General features: G+C 36.6%; 1 protein-coding gene, 1 long non-coding RNA gene and 2 pseudogenes across 6 annotated transcripts; 2 read left to right on the forward strand and 2 right to left on the reverse strand.

Moving 5' to 3' along the window:
- Positions 1-2,358: 2,358 nt before the first annotated feature.
- Positions 2,359-3,459, reverse strand: LOC104781080 (uncharacterized). Of its 3 annotated transcripts, none has more exons than XR_002036504.2 (3): positions 3,110-3,459; positions 2,880-2,973; positions 2,359-2,677 (listed from the first exon to the last, which is right to left on the reverse strand). It is a non-coding gene; the product is annotated as an uncharacterized LOC104781080 (long non-coding RNA). The 3 variants fall into 3 exon arrangements; XR_015558513.1 differs by having other exon boundaries at positions 2,359-2,778; positions 3,110-3,255; XR_015558515.1 differs by lacking the exon at positions 2,880-2,973 and having other exon boundaries at positions 3,110-3,363.
- A 490-nt stretch (positions 3,460-3,949) lies between these two features.
- On the forward strand, positions 3,950-5,777 carry LOC104781091 (uncharacterized). The gene is made up of 7 exons (XM_010505690.3): positions 3,950-4,180; positions 4,315-4,474; positions 4,579-4,691; positions 4,805-4,870; positions 4,989-5,079; positions 5,174-5,238; positions 5,353-5,777. Exons 1-7 carry the CDS (start codon positions 4,097-4,099, stop codon positions 5,560-5,562), a joined length of 789 nt encoding a protein of 262 aa, XP_010503992.2. The 5' UTR covers positions 3,950-4,096; the 3' UTR covers positions 5,563-5,777.
- Positions 5,778-5,831: 54 nt separating this feature from the next.
- LOC104781102 (uncharacterized) lies at positions 5,832-8,867 on the forward strand (annotated as a pseudogene). The gene is made up of 14 exons (XR_015594668.1): positions 5,832-5,966; positions 6,120-6,168; positions 6,303-6,432; positions 6,525-6,655; positions 6,742-6,779; positions 6,875-6,954; positions 7,054-7,121; positions 7,237-7,516; positions 7,603-7,715; positions 7,795-7,860; positions 7,948-8,038; positions 8,155-8,222; positions 8,341-8,381; positions 8,469-8,867. The product of XR_015594668.1 is annotated as an uncharacterized LOC104781102 (transcript).
- A 160-nt stretch (positions 8,868-9,027) lies between these two features.
- Positions 9,028-10,801, reverse strand: LOC104704978 (F-box/kelch-repeat protein At5g51250 pseudogene; annotated as a pseudogene). Its single transcript, XR_015594669.1, has one exon. The product of XR_015594669.1 is annotated as an F-box/kelch-repeat protein At5g51250 pseudogene (transcript).
- Positions 10,802-12,638: the final 1,837 nt, after the last annotated feature.

Consider the following 12,638-nt stretch of genomic DNA (forward strand, 5'->3'; position numbering starts at 1 on the left):
TCTCTCACAAGCCTTTAAAGTTTAAATAATTGTTTGCTGAGATTAAGACTTTTCTGTGTGCTTTATGCGTCGAGAGTGGCTTTGGTGGGATCACTAACAAGTGACAGGTCTCTTGTAACTTCTTTAGACAAAACATGAATGCTCTGTCCTCACGGAACGAAGGTCGTAAAGTTAATTAACCAGTTTGCAACCTATGATAATGGATAAATGGGTTATCGTATAGGATACTAATCACAGGGTGCAAATTTAAAGCCTTGCTTCAAACAGTTTAAGAATGAACGCTAATTACACTTTAGTGGCAGATTTGTGAATTGGAAGAATGGTAAATAACACATCACTATAACATCTAATTATAAACTTATACACGAATCCTCCAAATACCTTGACTTGGAAGCCCTCCACACACAATATTCAAATACTTCTCAACGAACACAACATACAAAAAGTTGTGCATATGTGTGTGGAGGACCTCCATGTCAAGGGGCCAGGATGATTTATGTAACAAAACTTCGAGGAGTGACAATAACTTTTGTTATGTTAGGCTGCGGAGAGAGTAGTAGAGATGAAGAGACTCCAAACGAGACGGAAGGGTTTTTATAAGCTGCGAAAAACATAGGGTTTTGATTTTAAAGAATTTAATTACTTTATAAAAATGAACTAAAAATCAAAAGAAGATCCGTAGAGAGGGGAAAGAAAATATGTATTTCAAAATTTGCTGGAAGATTTTTGTTTTCATTTCAATTACGTCAATGAAAGATACTTTGATTTTGTTTTCTACGTTTTTATTTGTTTCCTTTTAAAATTATGTAAGTAGAAAGGCTTTTGTGGATGGAGGTCACTGACCAAGGTCTCGTGCAACTTTATTATAAAAGCTTATTCATATGTTCAAAGAAAAGGCCTTTAAATCTACTGCTGTGGTTTTGATTTGGATACATTCGTATGTGAAACCTGGGAAATCAAAATACGCGTGTCGGGTATTCATATATTTAGATATGTTGCCACACATATGCATGCAACTTCTTTACGCTAGTTTAATTGTTCTGATGAGTTCAAACTTTTTAAGTATGAGTTAAGGCAAATGGCAATCGCATTCCACTCCTCTCGCAAACATAAGGCAAGCACAACCGGCCAACGGGTTTGTTGATTAATACTCGTGATATCGAGAAAATAATATAGATTAGATTAAAATCTCAATCTTTGACCTTTAGCTATTATTATTTTAAATACTTTTTTCTAAAGGAATGTGAAAATCATTTAAAATTGAAGAGCTGAGGTTTCACAAAAGAGCTTAATCTATATATAAAAAAAAAATTACAATCTAGTGTTGAATGTCAATCAACACAAATAAACGGATCAAACTTATCATTTAGGTCCTTAAAAAATGCTTCATGGACCTTTCTAGTTGTGATGGTGTTCCTGATTTTTCCGTATCAATAACCTTGAAAGTGATCAGATGTGAGAGGAAGACGCCTTTGCGTAATGCATTATTTGGATTTAAATACTTTGTAAATTTATTAGTAGACGATTATAAATGATCATCGATCAGAGAGAAGTACTGACACTTTGTATCACTCCCATTAGCCGTATACTTCAGAGACTTGGGAGGTGTAATAATTTAAAAAGACGTTGCAAATTAATAAGAGCATATGCAAATTTCTTTTCTTAATTTTTAAACCTATAAGAGCATATGCAAATTAATATTTTATTAAAAATAATTTAATTTAGGTTTTATTTTTTTTTTTAGAACTCAAAACTAATTATAAACTGCCATGTCTAAAGTTAGTTTCTCAAATGAGAATGGATTCTCATTTTTCACTCTTACTTTTTATTATGTTCAATGTTTATATTCTTTAGAACTGTAGTGAAAACACAGCAATGCACATGATTTAAGTCTCCATAGTTGACACACCCATGTGAGTGATACAAGGATATTACATTTGACCCCCATGTGATGTGAGCAAATAAAAATGATATACAGAACTAGGAATTATATTACAACCCATGCATGCACTATTATATTACTTCCTTCATACACTAGTTTCTTTGGAATCTTGCAACCCCTCTCATAAATAATCGTTGTCATTCAATTGAAGAGCTTGGTGTGGTCATAACAAATATGTGTCTGCGATGTCTCCACCGTTTAAAACTAGTGTATATATCGAGAACTAGTGTATATATCGAAAAAGTCACAAGGAACTATATAGGCATAAAAATTTCATATGTTCATGATGCTTAATAGTATGCAATGAAATAAACCATTTACTAGTTTTAAACGGGATTCTTAGACCATGGGCAGTGGAGTAACCCATATAATTAATCATATAATTATTATTAATCTAATCATAGTAACCCACTAAGTACTTATCAAAATTCATCCTTCCACTAGAGTAACCTTCATAGGTTTCTCAATCAAACAAAAGAAAAACTCAAAGAGTTTGATAGAACAAGGTTATGGGTTTGAAGTTTACAAACTTAAAAAAAAAAAAGAACCTACAAGCAGAAAGAGATACTTCTTTGACCAGATGTCTGCTATTAGCCACATATATCCTTTCCTTTTCTCTGTTAGACTCTATGAACCGGGCTCTTGTAGATCCCATTGCTCATTATCTGAACATACACACGAGAGAGGGACCAAGGAAGAACCAAGGATTCTCAACATTGCCACTTCTAAAGAGTTCTGCATCCACAAACAAATCCTAAAAACACGTTCACTGAATCATAGAAGCAACCACTTCTAGTCTAGAGCATAAAACCAACAAGACAACTTGCCTTGATATACTACATCAGACCAAAACAAAACAATAATCAATCAAAACATGGATTAAACTAGAAAACAAAAGCAGAGGAGCAAACAAAACAAAACCAAAAAAAGACACAACCTTTTATGTTAAGAACAATGGCTCTCTCTCGACCCAAAATAGCAGAAGGGTAAAAAAGATTAGGTCTAATTTCCTCCATATGACTACGCCACACCTAACAAAGAGCAAAATCTAAATTGAAAATCTAATCAACACATACATGCATGAGATAGACGAAGGAAGGAATGAATGATTCAAATCGATTTAGGTGTTTGTATTCATAGGAAGAAGAGAAAAATCAAGAGCCTTGCCTCTCCGATTCGCTCGCCGGTGCACCTCGCCGTCCCCTGGAGATCGATTGCCTCAAATCCGAATCGTCGGATCGAGAAATATAACGATTGCAACCAGATCCAAACATAAATCGTTCTCGGAGACCAATATCTGACGTGCTTAAGCCGGAAAGAAAATGAGAAAAAAAAAAATGTCTTTTATATTTTATCAAAACCCAATCAGAAATTGACACGTATCGTGTCCGCAGAGCAACGGTTCTGTGTTTTTGTGGGCCAATTTTTTAGTTTTTCTTTTCTTTTTTGGCATAGAAATTGTATGAGTACGCCATAAAAACACCACTCGACATGCTCTTAGTATTACTAGCTATATCGGTTTAAACCGCTAACACCTTGACAAGGATCCCCCACAAACAATACTCACATCTTTCTCAAAAGAAACGCAACAAAGTGCCAAAAGTTGTCAGTGCATGTAACATACAACTTTTTTCAAAAAGGTGGTCAGCTTTTAACTTTTCCTTGAAACCTAATTTTGTTACAAACCTACTTCAATTTTTGTTTCTTTAGGTGACGAGGTGGAAGGGGTACGAACAACATGAAAAAGGCCAAACAATAATGCGGAAAAAGTAACCTTCATTGTAAATAAATCCATCATCATATTCATAACCCTACGTACCAACGCACCTAAAGAACAATGAAGCGGTAATGCTGTGGTGGTAGGGTTTTTATTAGCTGATAAAAATTAGGTTTTCATTTTTTTTTCTAAGAAACTTGATAAATTATTTCAAAAATGAATTAAAATATTTTTAAAAAAGGAAATCTCCATTGGGGACTTTTTTTTTTTTATTTATTAATTCTGGCTTTGTGGGGATTATTATTGACCACACGTAAACAAAATAAAGTCTCAAACGGCGGCAAAGAGGTAAAGTCTCTCTGTTCTACGGTATCTGGGTTTGATTTGGAAACGCTCGTATCGTGTGTGACCGTGACGTTCAAGTACGTGTCACGGCTATGGGGAATTTACTTCAGAATCGTGAGGGATCTTCCACTTCTCATCTCACAGCTCCTCTGGCTTTCAAAGGCAAGCAGAAACAGGTTTGCCGATGATCTTTGGTTGTAGCGTGGAGGAAAAACATATCAATCTTTCACCTTTTAACATATGTTGCTATACGATGGGTTCTTTTACTTACTAATTACTATGGATACTTGAATTCTCAAATGCTTGGTAGATTGGACAAGGTCGTCAGAGAGAAGTGTTTACACACTTTGTGTCACTTCCGTTAGTTACCTATCCTGAGTTGAAGAAAAAACTTGAGGCTTTCCAGAATTCTATATTGGGTAACAACAATGATAAGGTTCTTCCACTCAGATTTCAGAACACTTTAGCTCGTAAGTCGTAAGTCCAAAAACAGAGGAAATAACGAATTAAGAGTTTATTAGTAGTATTAAACTTGTTTTGTTTCTATGACTTGTCCTTTTGATATTGGACACAGAGATGGGAATCGAAAAATCGATTTTTGTTTCGCCCAAAACTTTCCATTTGACTGTGGTTATGTTAAAGTTAGAGAACAATGAATCTGTGGTCAAAGCTCAGAATATCCTTAAGGTATATAATTAATTTCCCATGTATTAAGAGATATAGTATCCTTCTTTTATCTTCTAGGATTGCTTTGGTGACTGAGGTGTTGTCTTTCTTTTTTTTCCCTTTCTGAAAATCAGAGTATTTCTCCTAATGTGAGGCAGGCTTTGATGAACCGACCTGTCTTCATAACACTCAGGGGATTGGTAAGAATCGTGAGGGATCTTCCACTTCTCATATCACTACATTTTTAGTGGCTTTGAAACATATAGTCTTTGACTCAATCCCAATGGTCTGCTTTGTGTCTTTTTGTCTCTTGTTAAGGAATGTATGAATGGATCTTTTGACAAAACCCGCGTTCTCTATGCTCCTGTTGAAGAAGTTGGGCATGAGGGTCGCCTGCTAAGCGCTTGTCGTATCCAAAGAGCTTATTTTTACTTGACCAAACACAAGACTTTAAATTTCTATGCAAGAGCTTTAATTTTGAACTCTTTGACTCTCTAGTTCAGATGTTATCATTGATGCATTTGAAAATGCTGGATTTGCTGGTAAAGACGCAAAGTCACGCTTGAAGGTAATGCTTCAAACTCTCCTATTTGGTTACTAGGACAAAGAAAGTGATCCATTGAAAAAAAAAACATTAATTTCTCTTTTACTTCTGCTTCATGCTTGTTCCGTATTTTTGCAGCTACATGCCACGGTGATGAATGCAAGCTACAGAAAAGATAAAAGCAGAAAGATGGATACTACTTTTGATGCAAGAGAGATATACAAAGAGTTTGGGAACAAGGATTGGGGAACATATTTAATCAGAGAAGCTCATATCTCACAACGCTTTAAATATGACCTGAATGGCTACTTCCATTGCTGCGCTTCACTACCTTTTCCACATAAGTGACATTGAAAACGATCAAATCTCCTCTTAAAGGTTTTGTTGTAGGAGAACTGATGTTTTCTCGGTGACAAACTATGATCAGTGTGTATGTCAATATGTAACTGTTTCTATATAATGTGTATGTGTCACAGAAATTGGTAACACTACGGGTTTGTAACTTGTGTTTGTAAGATTTGTTTTGGACAGTGTATAGTATTGAAATATACACATTTGCTAGACTTGAGTCACTTGACAATATATTTAGGGTCATAACGTTAAGCTTTGGAAGTATATGGTAAAATATATAATTCTCTGGAAGTGATGGGGTTAGTAGTAAATAGTCGTAAATAGTGGCGGAAGAAAAAGATGTCTCACGGCTGATCACCGGAGGAGGAGAGTAAGATGTTAACTTGCAGGACTCTGTTTAGGTTCGTTCTCTCATCAAAATAAAAATTGATTCTTTCTTCGAAATTCTATAATCTGATATCAAATTCTTCAAAACCCTAAATTAAATTTTGTTCCTTTCGTGGGTTGGATTAGAAAAAATCGTGAAAAGTGTTTGTTTGATTCTGGCTTTCTAGGATTGATCGTGTATTCGGGTTTACAAGTAGATCTTTTCAATCGAAGTCGGTAAAGTTCAATACTTTGTTGTCTCCTTGGCATTTTGTTACTGTAGTTTTTAGGAAATGTAATCTTTATAAGTGCTCTGAGATTGTTTTGAACTTTTGATGTTTTGTGGTGGCTACACCACTTCAACGTGGCAGGAATCTTTTAGTATCTTGAGCTATAGGGTAAGTGAGAAGAGTGCCATGGATGGATTCAAGAAGCAGAAGAAGATGGTAAATTTAGTGTGGAGACCTATCTCCACTCAATCCTCTTCAGTTATTATTGCAGGTTAAGCATCTTTTACTTAGGCTGTTTAATTGTATGGTTTTGTTCAGATTTAAAAACATTCCATCTTACATTGCTTTCTCATGATGAGACAGAAGCTGGAAAGGATGTCCGAGAAGCAGCTCAGTGTAGCAAATCAAGTGATGTTTCTGAAGAAGTTATTGAAGGAGGAAGGAGTGAGACAGCCTCAGTTGTATCAGCTGGAAAGCATTCAGTTTCTCTTGAGGTCCTTTTTTCTTATATGTTACTTGAAGTTTCTTTTTAGCCTCTTGTTTCAATTACTTTAACTGACTTTTGTGTGATTGGTTTTAGGTTGGGGCTTCTTTGATTAAGTTCATTAGAGGGAAAGAGTAAGATTTCTTCTAGTTTCTTAATCATATACTTCGAGGCTTTCTTCAACCCCGCATGTCTCTATGTGCCAATGGGTTTGCATTCTTTGCAAAAGAGGAACTACGCAGATGAAACTTGAAGAGGAAATGGGAGCGAAGATCATTCTTCCATCATCAAGGAATGAAGACCACATCAGTAAGTTTTTGAAAGAAACTGTAATGTATATAACCTGATGTCTATGCCACCATTTTCCAACTCATTTTTGTTCAACAATTGTATCCTTTGTCTTTGCAGTCATTGAAGGTGGTTCAGTGGACTGTGTGACTAAAGCTTCAGAAAGAATAGAGACCATAATCGACGAGGTTCTTTATTATTTCACTTTGATCCTTAGTATCATGCTTGACCTTTTCTTTTCTTTTCCTTTTTGCTCTCCTTTTTTTCCTTGCTGATTCTGCGCATTTGAAACTCACATTCTAGGTCGTACGGAGTCCGAGTCTTGATTACTCACACTTTGTATCACTTCCATTAGCCATACACCCTGAGTTAGTGGAAAAGCTAGTGAACTTTCAGAACTCTATACTCGGAAACAATAGCATAGCTGGTGATGAACAAGATGACCAAGCTGATAGATCAACCACAAGTGTGGCGGTTGATCTAAAAGCTAATAGTGAAACAAACCAGGTCAATGTGGATATCAAGAGCATACCAATTGTCAGTTACCCGCCTAAGGCCAAAGCAAAGTCATCTACTTTATTGGGTAAGAAAATTACTAAAATCATTGAATCTGAGAAAGAAGAAAACTTGGTCTCTCTTATATGCTCAGTAAATTTTATGCATTGGCAGACTTGGGGATTGAGAAGTCCGTTTTTATTAAGCCGAACACTTTTCACTTGACTGTGCTTATGTTAAAGTTATGGAACAAAGATCGTGTCAATGTAGCGCGTGATATTCTAAAGGTAATTTCTTTTTGAAGAGATGGTTTCATTCATTTAGAAATGCTTCATGAATTTGAGTGTTTTCTATTCTTAAATCCAGAGTATATCTCCTAGTGTGATGGACGCTTTGGATAACAGACCAATATTCATAAGACTTAAAGGATTGGTAAGTTGATACATCCTTGGCTTTTAATTTTTTTTACAATTCATTTACGGCTAATGGTATATTGTCATTTTGTGGTATCTTCTTAAGGACTGTATGAGAGGACCATTAGCCAAGGCTCGTGTGATTTATGTTCCTGTTGAAGAAATTGGCGATGAAGGCCGGCTTTTACGTGCCTGTCGTATCCTAGTTATTAGTAGGATAAATTTTTTTTTTTTTTTATCACTTATCAGTGGGGCATGGTTTAGATTAAGGCTTTAGCGTATGTGCTTTTGATTTTCTTAATCCCAAGCTTAGAAGTTATTACTGATGCATTTGTGAAAGCTGGGCTTGTTCTCGAGAAAGATGCAAAGCAGAGCTTGAAGGTAAGAGCTTTCTGGTGAGATGGTTGCAGCCACTTTATATTTTTGGCTGAAAGCTCAAAACTAATGGACTTGAAAGTGCTTTGGTTTACTTTATTTTTCCATTCGTTTTTGTTTGCAGCTGCACGGGACCGTGATGAATGCGAGGCACAGGAAAAGGAGGTGATTGATTCCCAATTCCAGGTTTATGTTCAGATAAAAAGGAAACAAAACTCTGATTATTAGGAAATATATAACTTGTGTTCTCAGAAAGGACAATAGGAAGAGGATGGAGACGTTTGATGCAAGAGAGATACAAAAACGGTTGGAAATGAAGATTGGGGAGAATATCTGATCCGAGAAGCTCATCTCTCACAGCGTTTTGTATTCGACCAGAACGGTTATTACCGTTGCTGTGCGTCAATACCATTCCCAGGAGAGCTCAGAGCCTGAGATGAAACATGGAACCCGTCACAGTCTCAAAAATCTCAAGCTTTTTCACAGGTTTTTTGGTCCCAACAACATTAATAATCTCGCTGTTTCGTATTAATAAATCAGTGTGCGGAGTTGTATGAACACTTACCACCAGTGACAACTTTGAGAAGAGAAGCAAATAAAATTGTAAGTTCAAATTTCATAATAATATAATTGAGTCCAAGATTTGTAGGATATGATTTCAATATTTGTGCCGAGTCCCAAGATATTAATTCTCTCCAAGTAGTAGTAGAGTAACACATCAAAATAATGGATCCCCTGCTTCCGCTTATTCGAGAACTCCAACATTTCCTTTAAAGCTAAAAGATGATTATTCTTAAACTAACGAACAAAAACAACAACACCAATGCTCTCTTTAAATAATTAAGGTACAACAACACCAATGCTCTCTTTAAATAAGGGTACAACAACATATATAGAGTGAGCGAGATCATATTTCTAAACAAACGAACAAAAAAAAAAAATCCAAAACCAAAGCCAATTAATACTTGTTTATCTTCTTACAAGACCATAGATAGAATAATCACATGAGCCGCCTGATTGATATCCAAGGTATCTTACCATCTCAGGTTCCATCTCCAAGGTATCTTTTCTCTCTTCCTTCTTTTCTCCCGTCGTTATGTGGCAATCGGAGGTCTATAACAAAAGGATATTACCAGAGACACTTTCAAGAAGGCCTTTGTAACTCTCACAGCACTAATCAAACAGTAGCAGCAAGAGCATTCACAAAAGTATAGCGTCTAGGGACTGTAAGCACATGATCAAACCACTCAACTTTCCCCCAAATCTCACTACTCTTGTGCCTTACGAGTGAAATCACAGCACACCAAATCAGTGTGTGATGGCGGAAGCCAGGCGCATAAAAAGAAGGCAGCTCATCGTCCCATAAAAGAGCTAGCTTCCCGCCATAGTCAGTCAATCTAACACAAGAAGCATCAAGGAACTCAGGTAATCCTACCAAACCCTGAAAATCTCTCCACTTACTTGCCTCGGTGTCATACCATATGACGGCTCCCTTAGAAGTAGAGTAGACAACATTGTCTATCGTGCAACAAAGTGAAGAATACAAATGACGCTCCATACATGGTTGTTCAACCGTGTCCCATCTATCTTCCTTGGGTATGTAAACCAAGGCCTTTCCAAAAGGCTCAGCCACACGGAAATTCCCGTCAGTACATATGCTTTTGCAGTAAGCAAATTGGTAGTCTCTGTACTTGAAGTGGCAAGGGATGGGCACAGAATCCCACATTTGTGTGTCTATGTCAAACACCTCCACCGAGTTCTCCAACTTGTTACTCTCGGTATCGCGAGCTTTGTAGTTCCCTGCTACATATATCTTTCTATCAAGGACGCTAGCAGAGAGCGTCAATAGCTTCACCCGCAAGCTTGGAGCCTTGCGCCACGTGTGGGATTGGCAATCCATAACAGACAGGCTGACGCAGCGCTCTCCTATTGTGGGTCCGGCAACATTGTAGATATCAGCAACATTGTAGATATCAGAACCAACCGCTACGAGACCCGCAGAGTTAGACCAAGGAGAATCGGAAATGGAGACTCTAGCCAAAACATACCCACTTGACTCCTCCTTCTTCCTACTAATATACGCACTTCTCTTCGAGTTTAGGGTTGTTTGATCAGGTTTCCGGCAAAGGGTGAACCAGCGAACCTTCTTATCAAGACCCAGTTCTAAGCAAACATAAAGACAACTCTCCGTGTGTCCCAAGAGTGACCTGACCTTGTAAAGCTCTGGTGAAGCCACGAGAGATCGAAATCTCTTGGAGACGAGTGAAAGAGTCGGATAGTGTAACCTTGGGACGCGTGCGACGATGACCAATACCAAATCATCAGGAAGTGACGGAACCAATACCAAATCATCGGGATCGGCAAGTGACGCAATTGTTGTGGTCGATTGAGGCGTCGGCGACCTCTTCTTCTTTGTAATCCTCCTAGTCGTTGTCTTCCTTTTCCTTTTCATTCCCGGGGACGATACGACATTCAGAGGGTATAACTTAAGGCGTTTTGGACGTGGGATAGATATAACCCGACCTAGGGTTCCGGCGTTTTTAAAGGAAGACGACAACACGTTAGGTTAAATAAATATTTGTTGAGCTTTATGGGCCGTTGTGAAATAGCAAGACTTGTGACATTTTAACCGAATCCAAAACCCCGGTTCGGGTTCGGATAGTCTATATAATCTCGCTGTTTCGTATTTATTGAGTTAATAAATCAGCGTGTGGCGTTACAAGTTTGAGAAAAGAACCAAGATAAAATTGTAAAGTTGTACCGGTCATCTTGTGCTAACCAAAGAATTGTCTTCGGTTTTGTTTGTCATGGTCTTGGTTCAGTAAACCGAGCCAAAATGTTCTTGTACTTTTTCTTACACGGTAAAAAAAGGAGTACTCTTAATAAACACATGTACATTGAACGAAAATAGTTAATTATTAGTTTAAGAGCAGCTTAATTAGAGGCTATTAATTAGTATACTGAACTAATAGTTGAAGTCAACAGATCCAAATTTGGAAAGATTCGTGGGCATAGAGGCAAGACAAATCAAGCTTATTGAACTCGTAAGATTCGTATAATTCCACCGGCCTACAACCAATCACAAAGCCATTGTTGTTATAGATAAACTATATTTTAGGCTATCACCCACCTATTAAAGCTTAAGAAACGAGTGTCTGATAATTCATTAGACGAGAATAATGATCCCATCTAATCTAAATAACCTTGGCATATTTGGTAAGGTGGCAGCAATGAACCTTGCAACCAAGGATGTATTGAGTTTCTTGAATTAGTATGAACTATACACGTAATTTTATAACCAAAAGATAAGAAAAAGAACCATAAGAGTTTAAGAAATTTTATAGACGTTAAACATCACACATGTCACTACAGATAAGATGTTACAAAAGCAAAGATATTCTTCTAACTTTCTAATTAAAAAATCACATATGACGTCCTCTCTTGAATGTAGCATCTCTAGAAGAAATGGAAGAATTAGTTCCGGTTCGTTGTTGTTTCTCTCAAGTCTTTAGGTGAGCTCTTACGTCATCTAATGCTCTTGTATACAGTTCTTTTGGTGTAAGTGATAGCTAGTGTTCAAATTCTTGCTGCTTACTCTCTCTTTCTTCAAAGACAAGTTTGCAATTATCCTCAAACAAGATATCAATAGGGAGTTTAAGTGGAAGTTCACAACTTTTAGCTTCATTAGCATAGCTTTTCAACTCTTGTTCAATCACATCTCTCATTAGATTCTTCAATTTTCCTATAAATTCTATCTTTTGCGTCAATGGTACTGCACTATTCTTACACGTAGAGCCGTGACTACCTCTTAAGAAAATGATTAAATTCCCTAAGCCACAATTTATGTCATAATTTAATAGGCCACATTACTCAACAATCTTCTTAAAATTGATACTCTAAAAATTCATTTTACAAGGTTTCTCCAATATATCTAACATTTATCATTCTTTTCTTTGTTTGGCTGTAGATCTTGATCTCAAATATATTTTGGGCTTTTGTTTTTGTTTTTTTAGACTATATTATTCACCATAGAACATATTGATATAAATTTTTGCCCAAAGCCTCTAAATCTCTGAGCAGGATACTGCTTACACGGTAAAAAAAAAAAAGTTCTTAATACACACATGTACGTTGAACGAAAAATAGTTAATTATTAGTTGAAGACAGCTTAATTAGAGGCTATTAATTAGTATACTGAACTAATAATTCAAGTCAACAGATCTAAATATGGAAAGATTCGTGGGCATAGAGGCAAGACAACGAAAATCAAGCTTATTAAACTCGTAAGATTCGTATAATTCCACCGGCCTACAACCAATCACAAAGCCATTGTTGTTAAAGATAAACTATATTTTAGGTTATCATCCACCTATTTAAGCTTAAAAATGAGTGTGCCATATATAATTAATTAGACGAGAATAA

This window comes from Camelina sativa, chromosome 1, assembly GCF_030686135.1.
Source record: "Camelina sativa cultivar CO46 ecotype springtype chromosome 1, ASM3068613v1".
NCBI lineage: Eukaryota > Viridiplantae > Streptophyta > Magnoliopsida > Brassicales > Brassicaceae > Camelina > Camelina sativa.

What these genes read in the sequence shown, in the direction of transcription:
- LOC104781091 (XM_010505690.3), top strand. Translation starts at nt 4,097, where the DNA reads ATGGGGAATTTACTTCAGAATCGTGAGGGATCTTCCACTTCTCATCTC. An exon ending in ATTTCAGAACACTTTAGCTC is followed by an intron (nt 4,475 to 4,578) that starts GTAAGTCGTAAG and finishes TATTGGACACAG; the next exon opens with AGATGGGAATCGAAAAATCG. An exon ending in AAGCTCAGAATATCCTTAAG is followed by an intron (nt 4,692 to 4,804) that starts GTATATAATTAA and finishes TCTGAAAATCAG; the next exon opens with AGTATTTCTCCTAATGTGAG.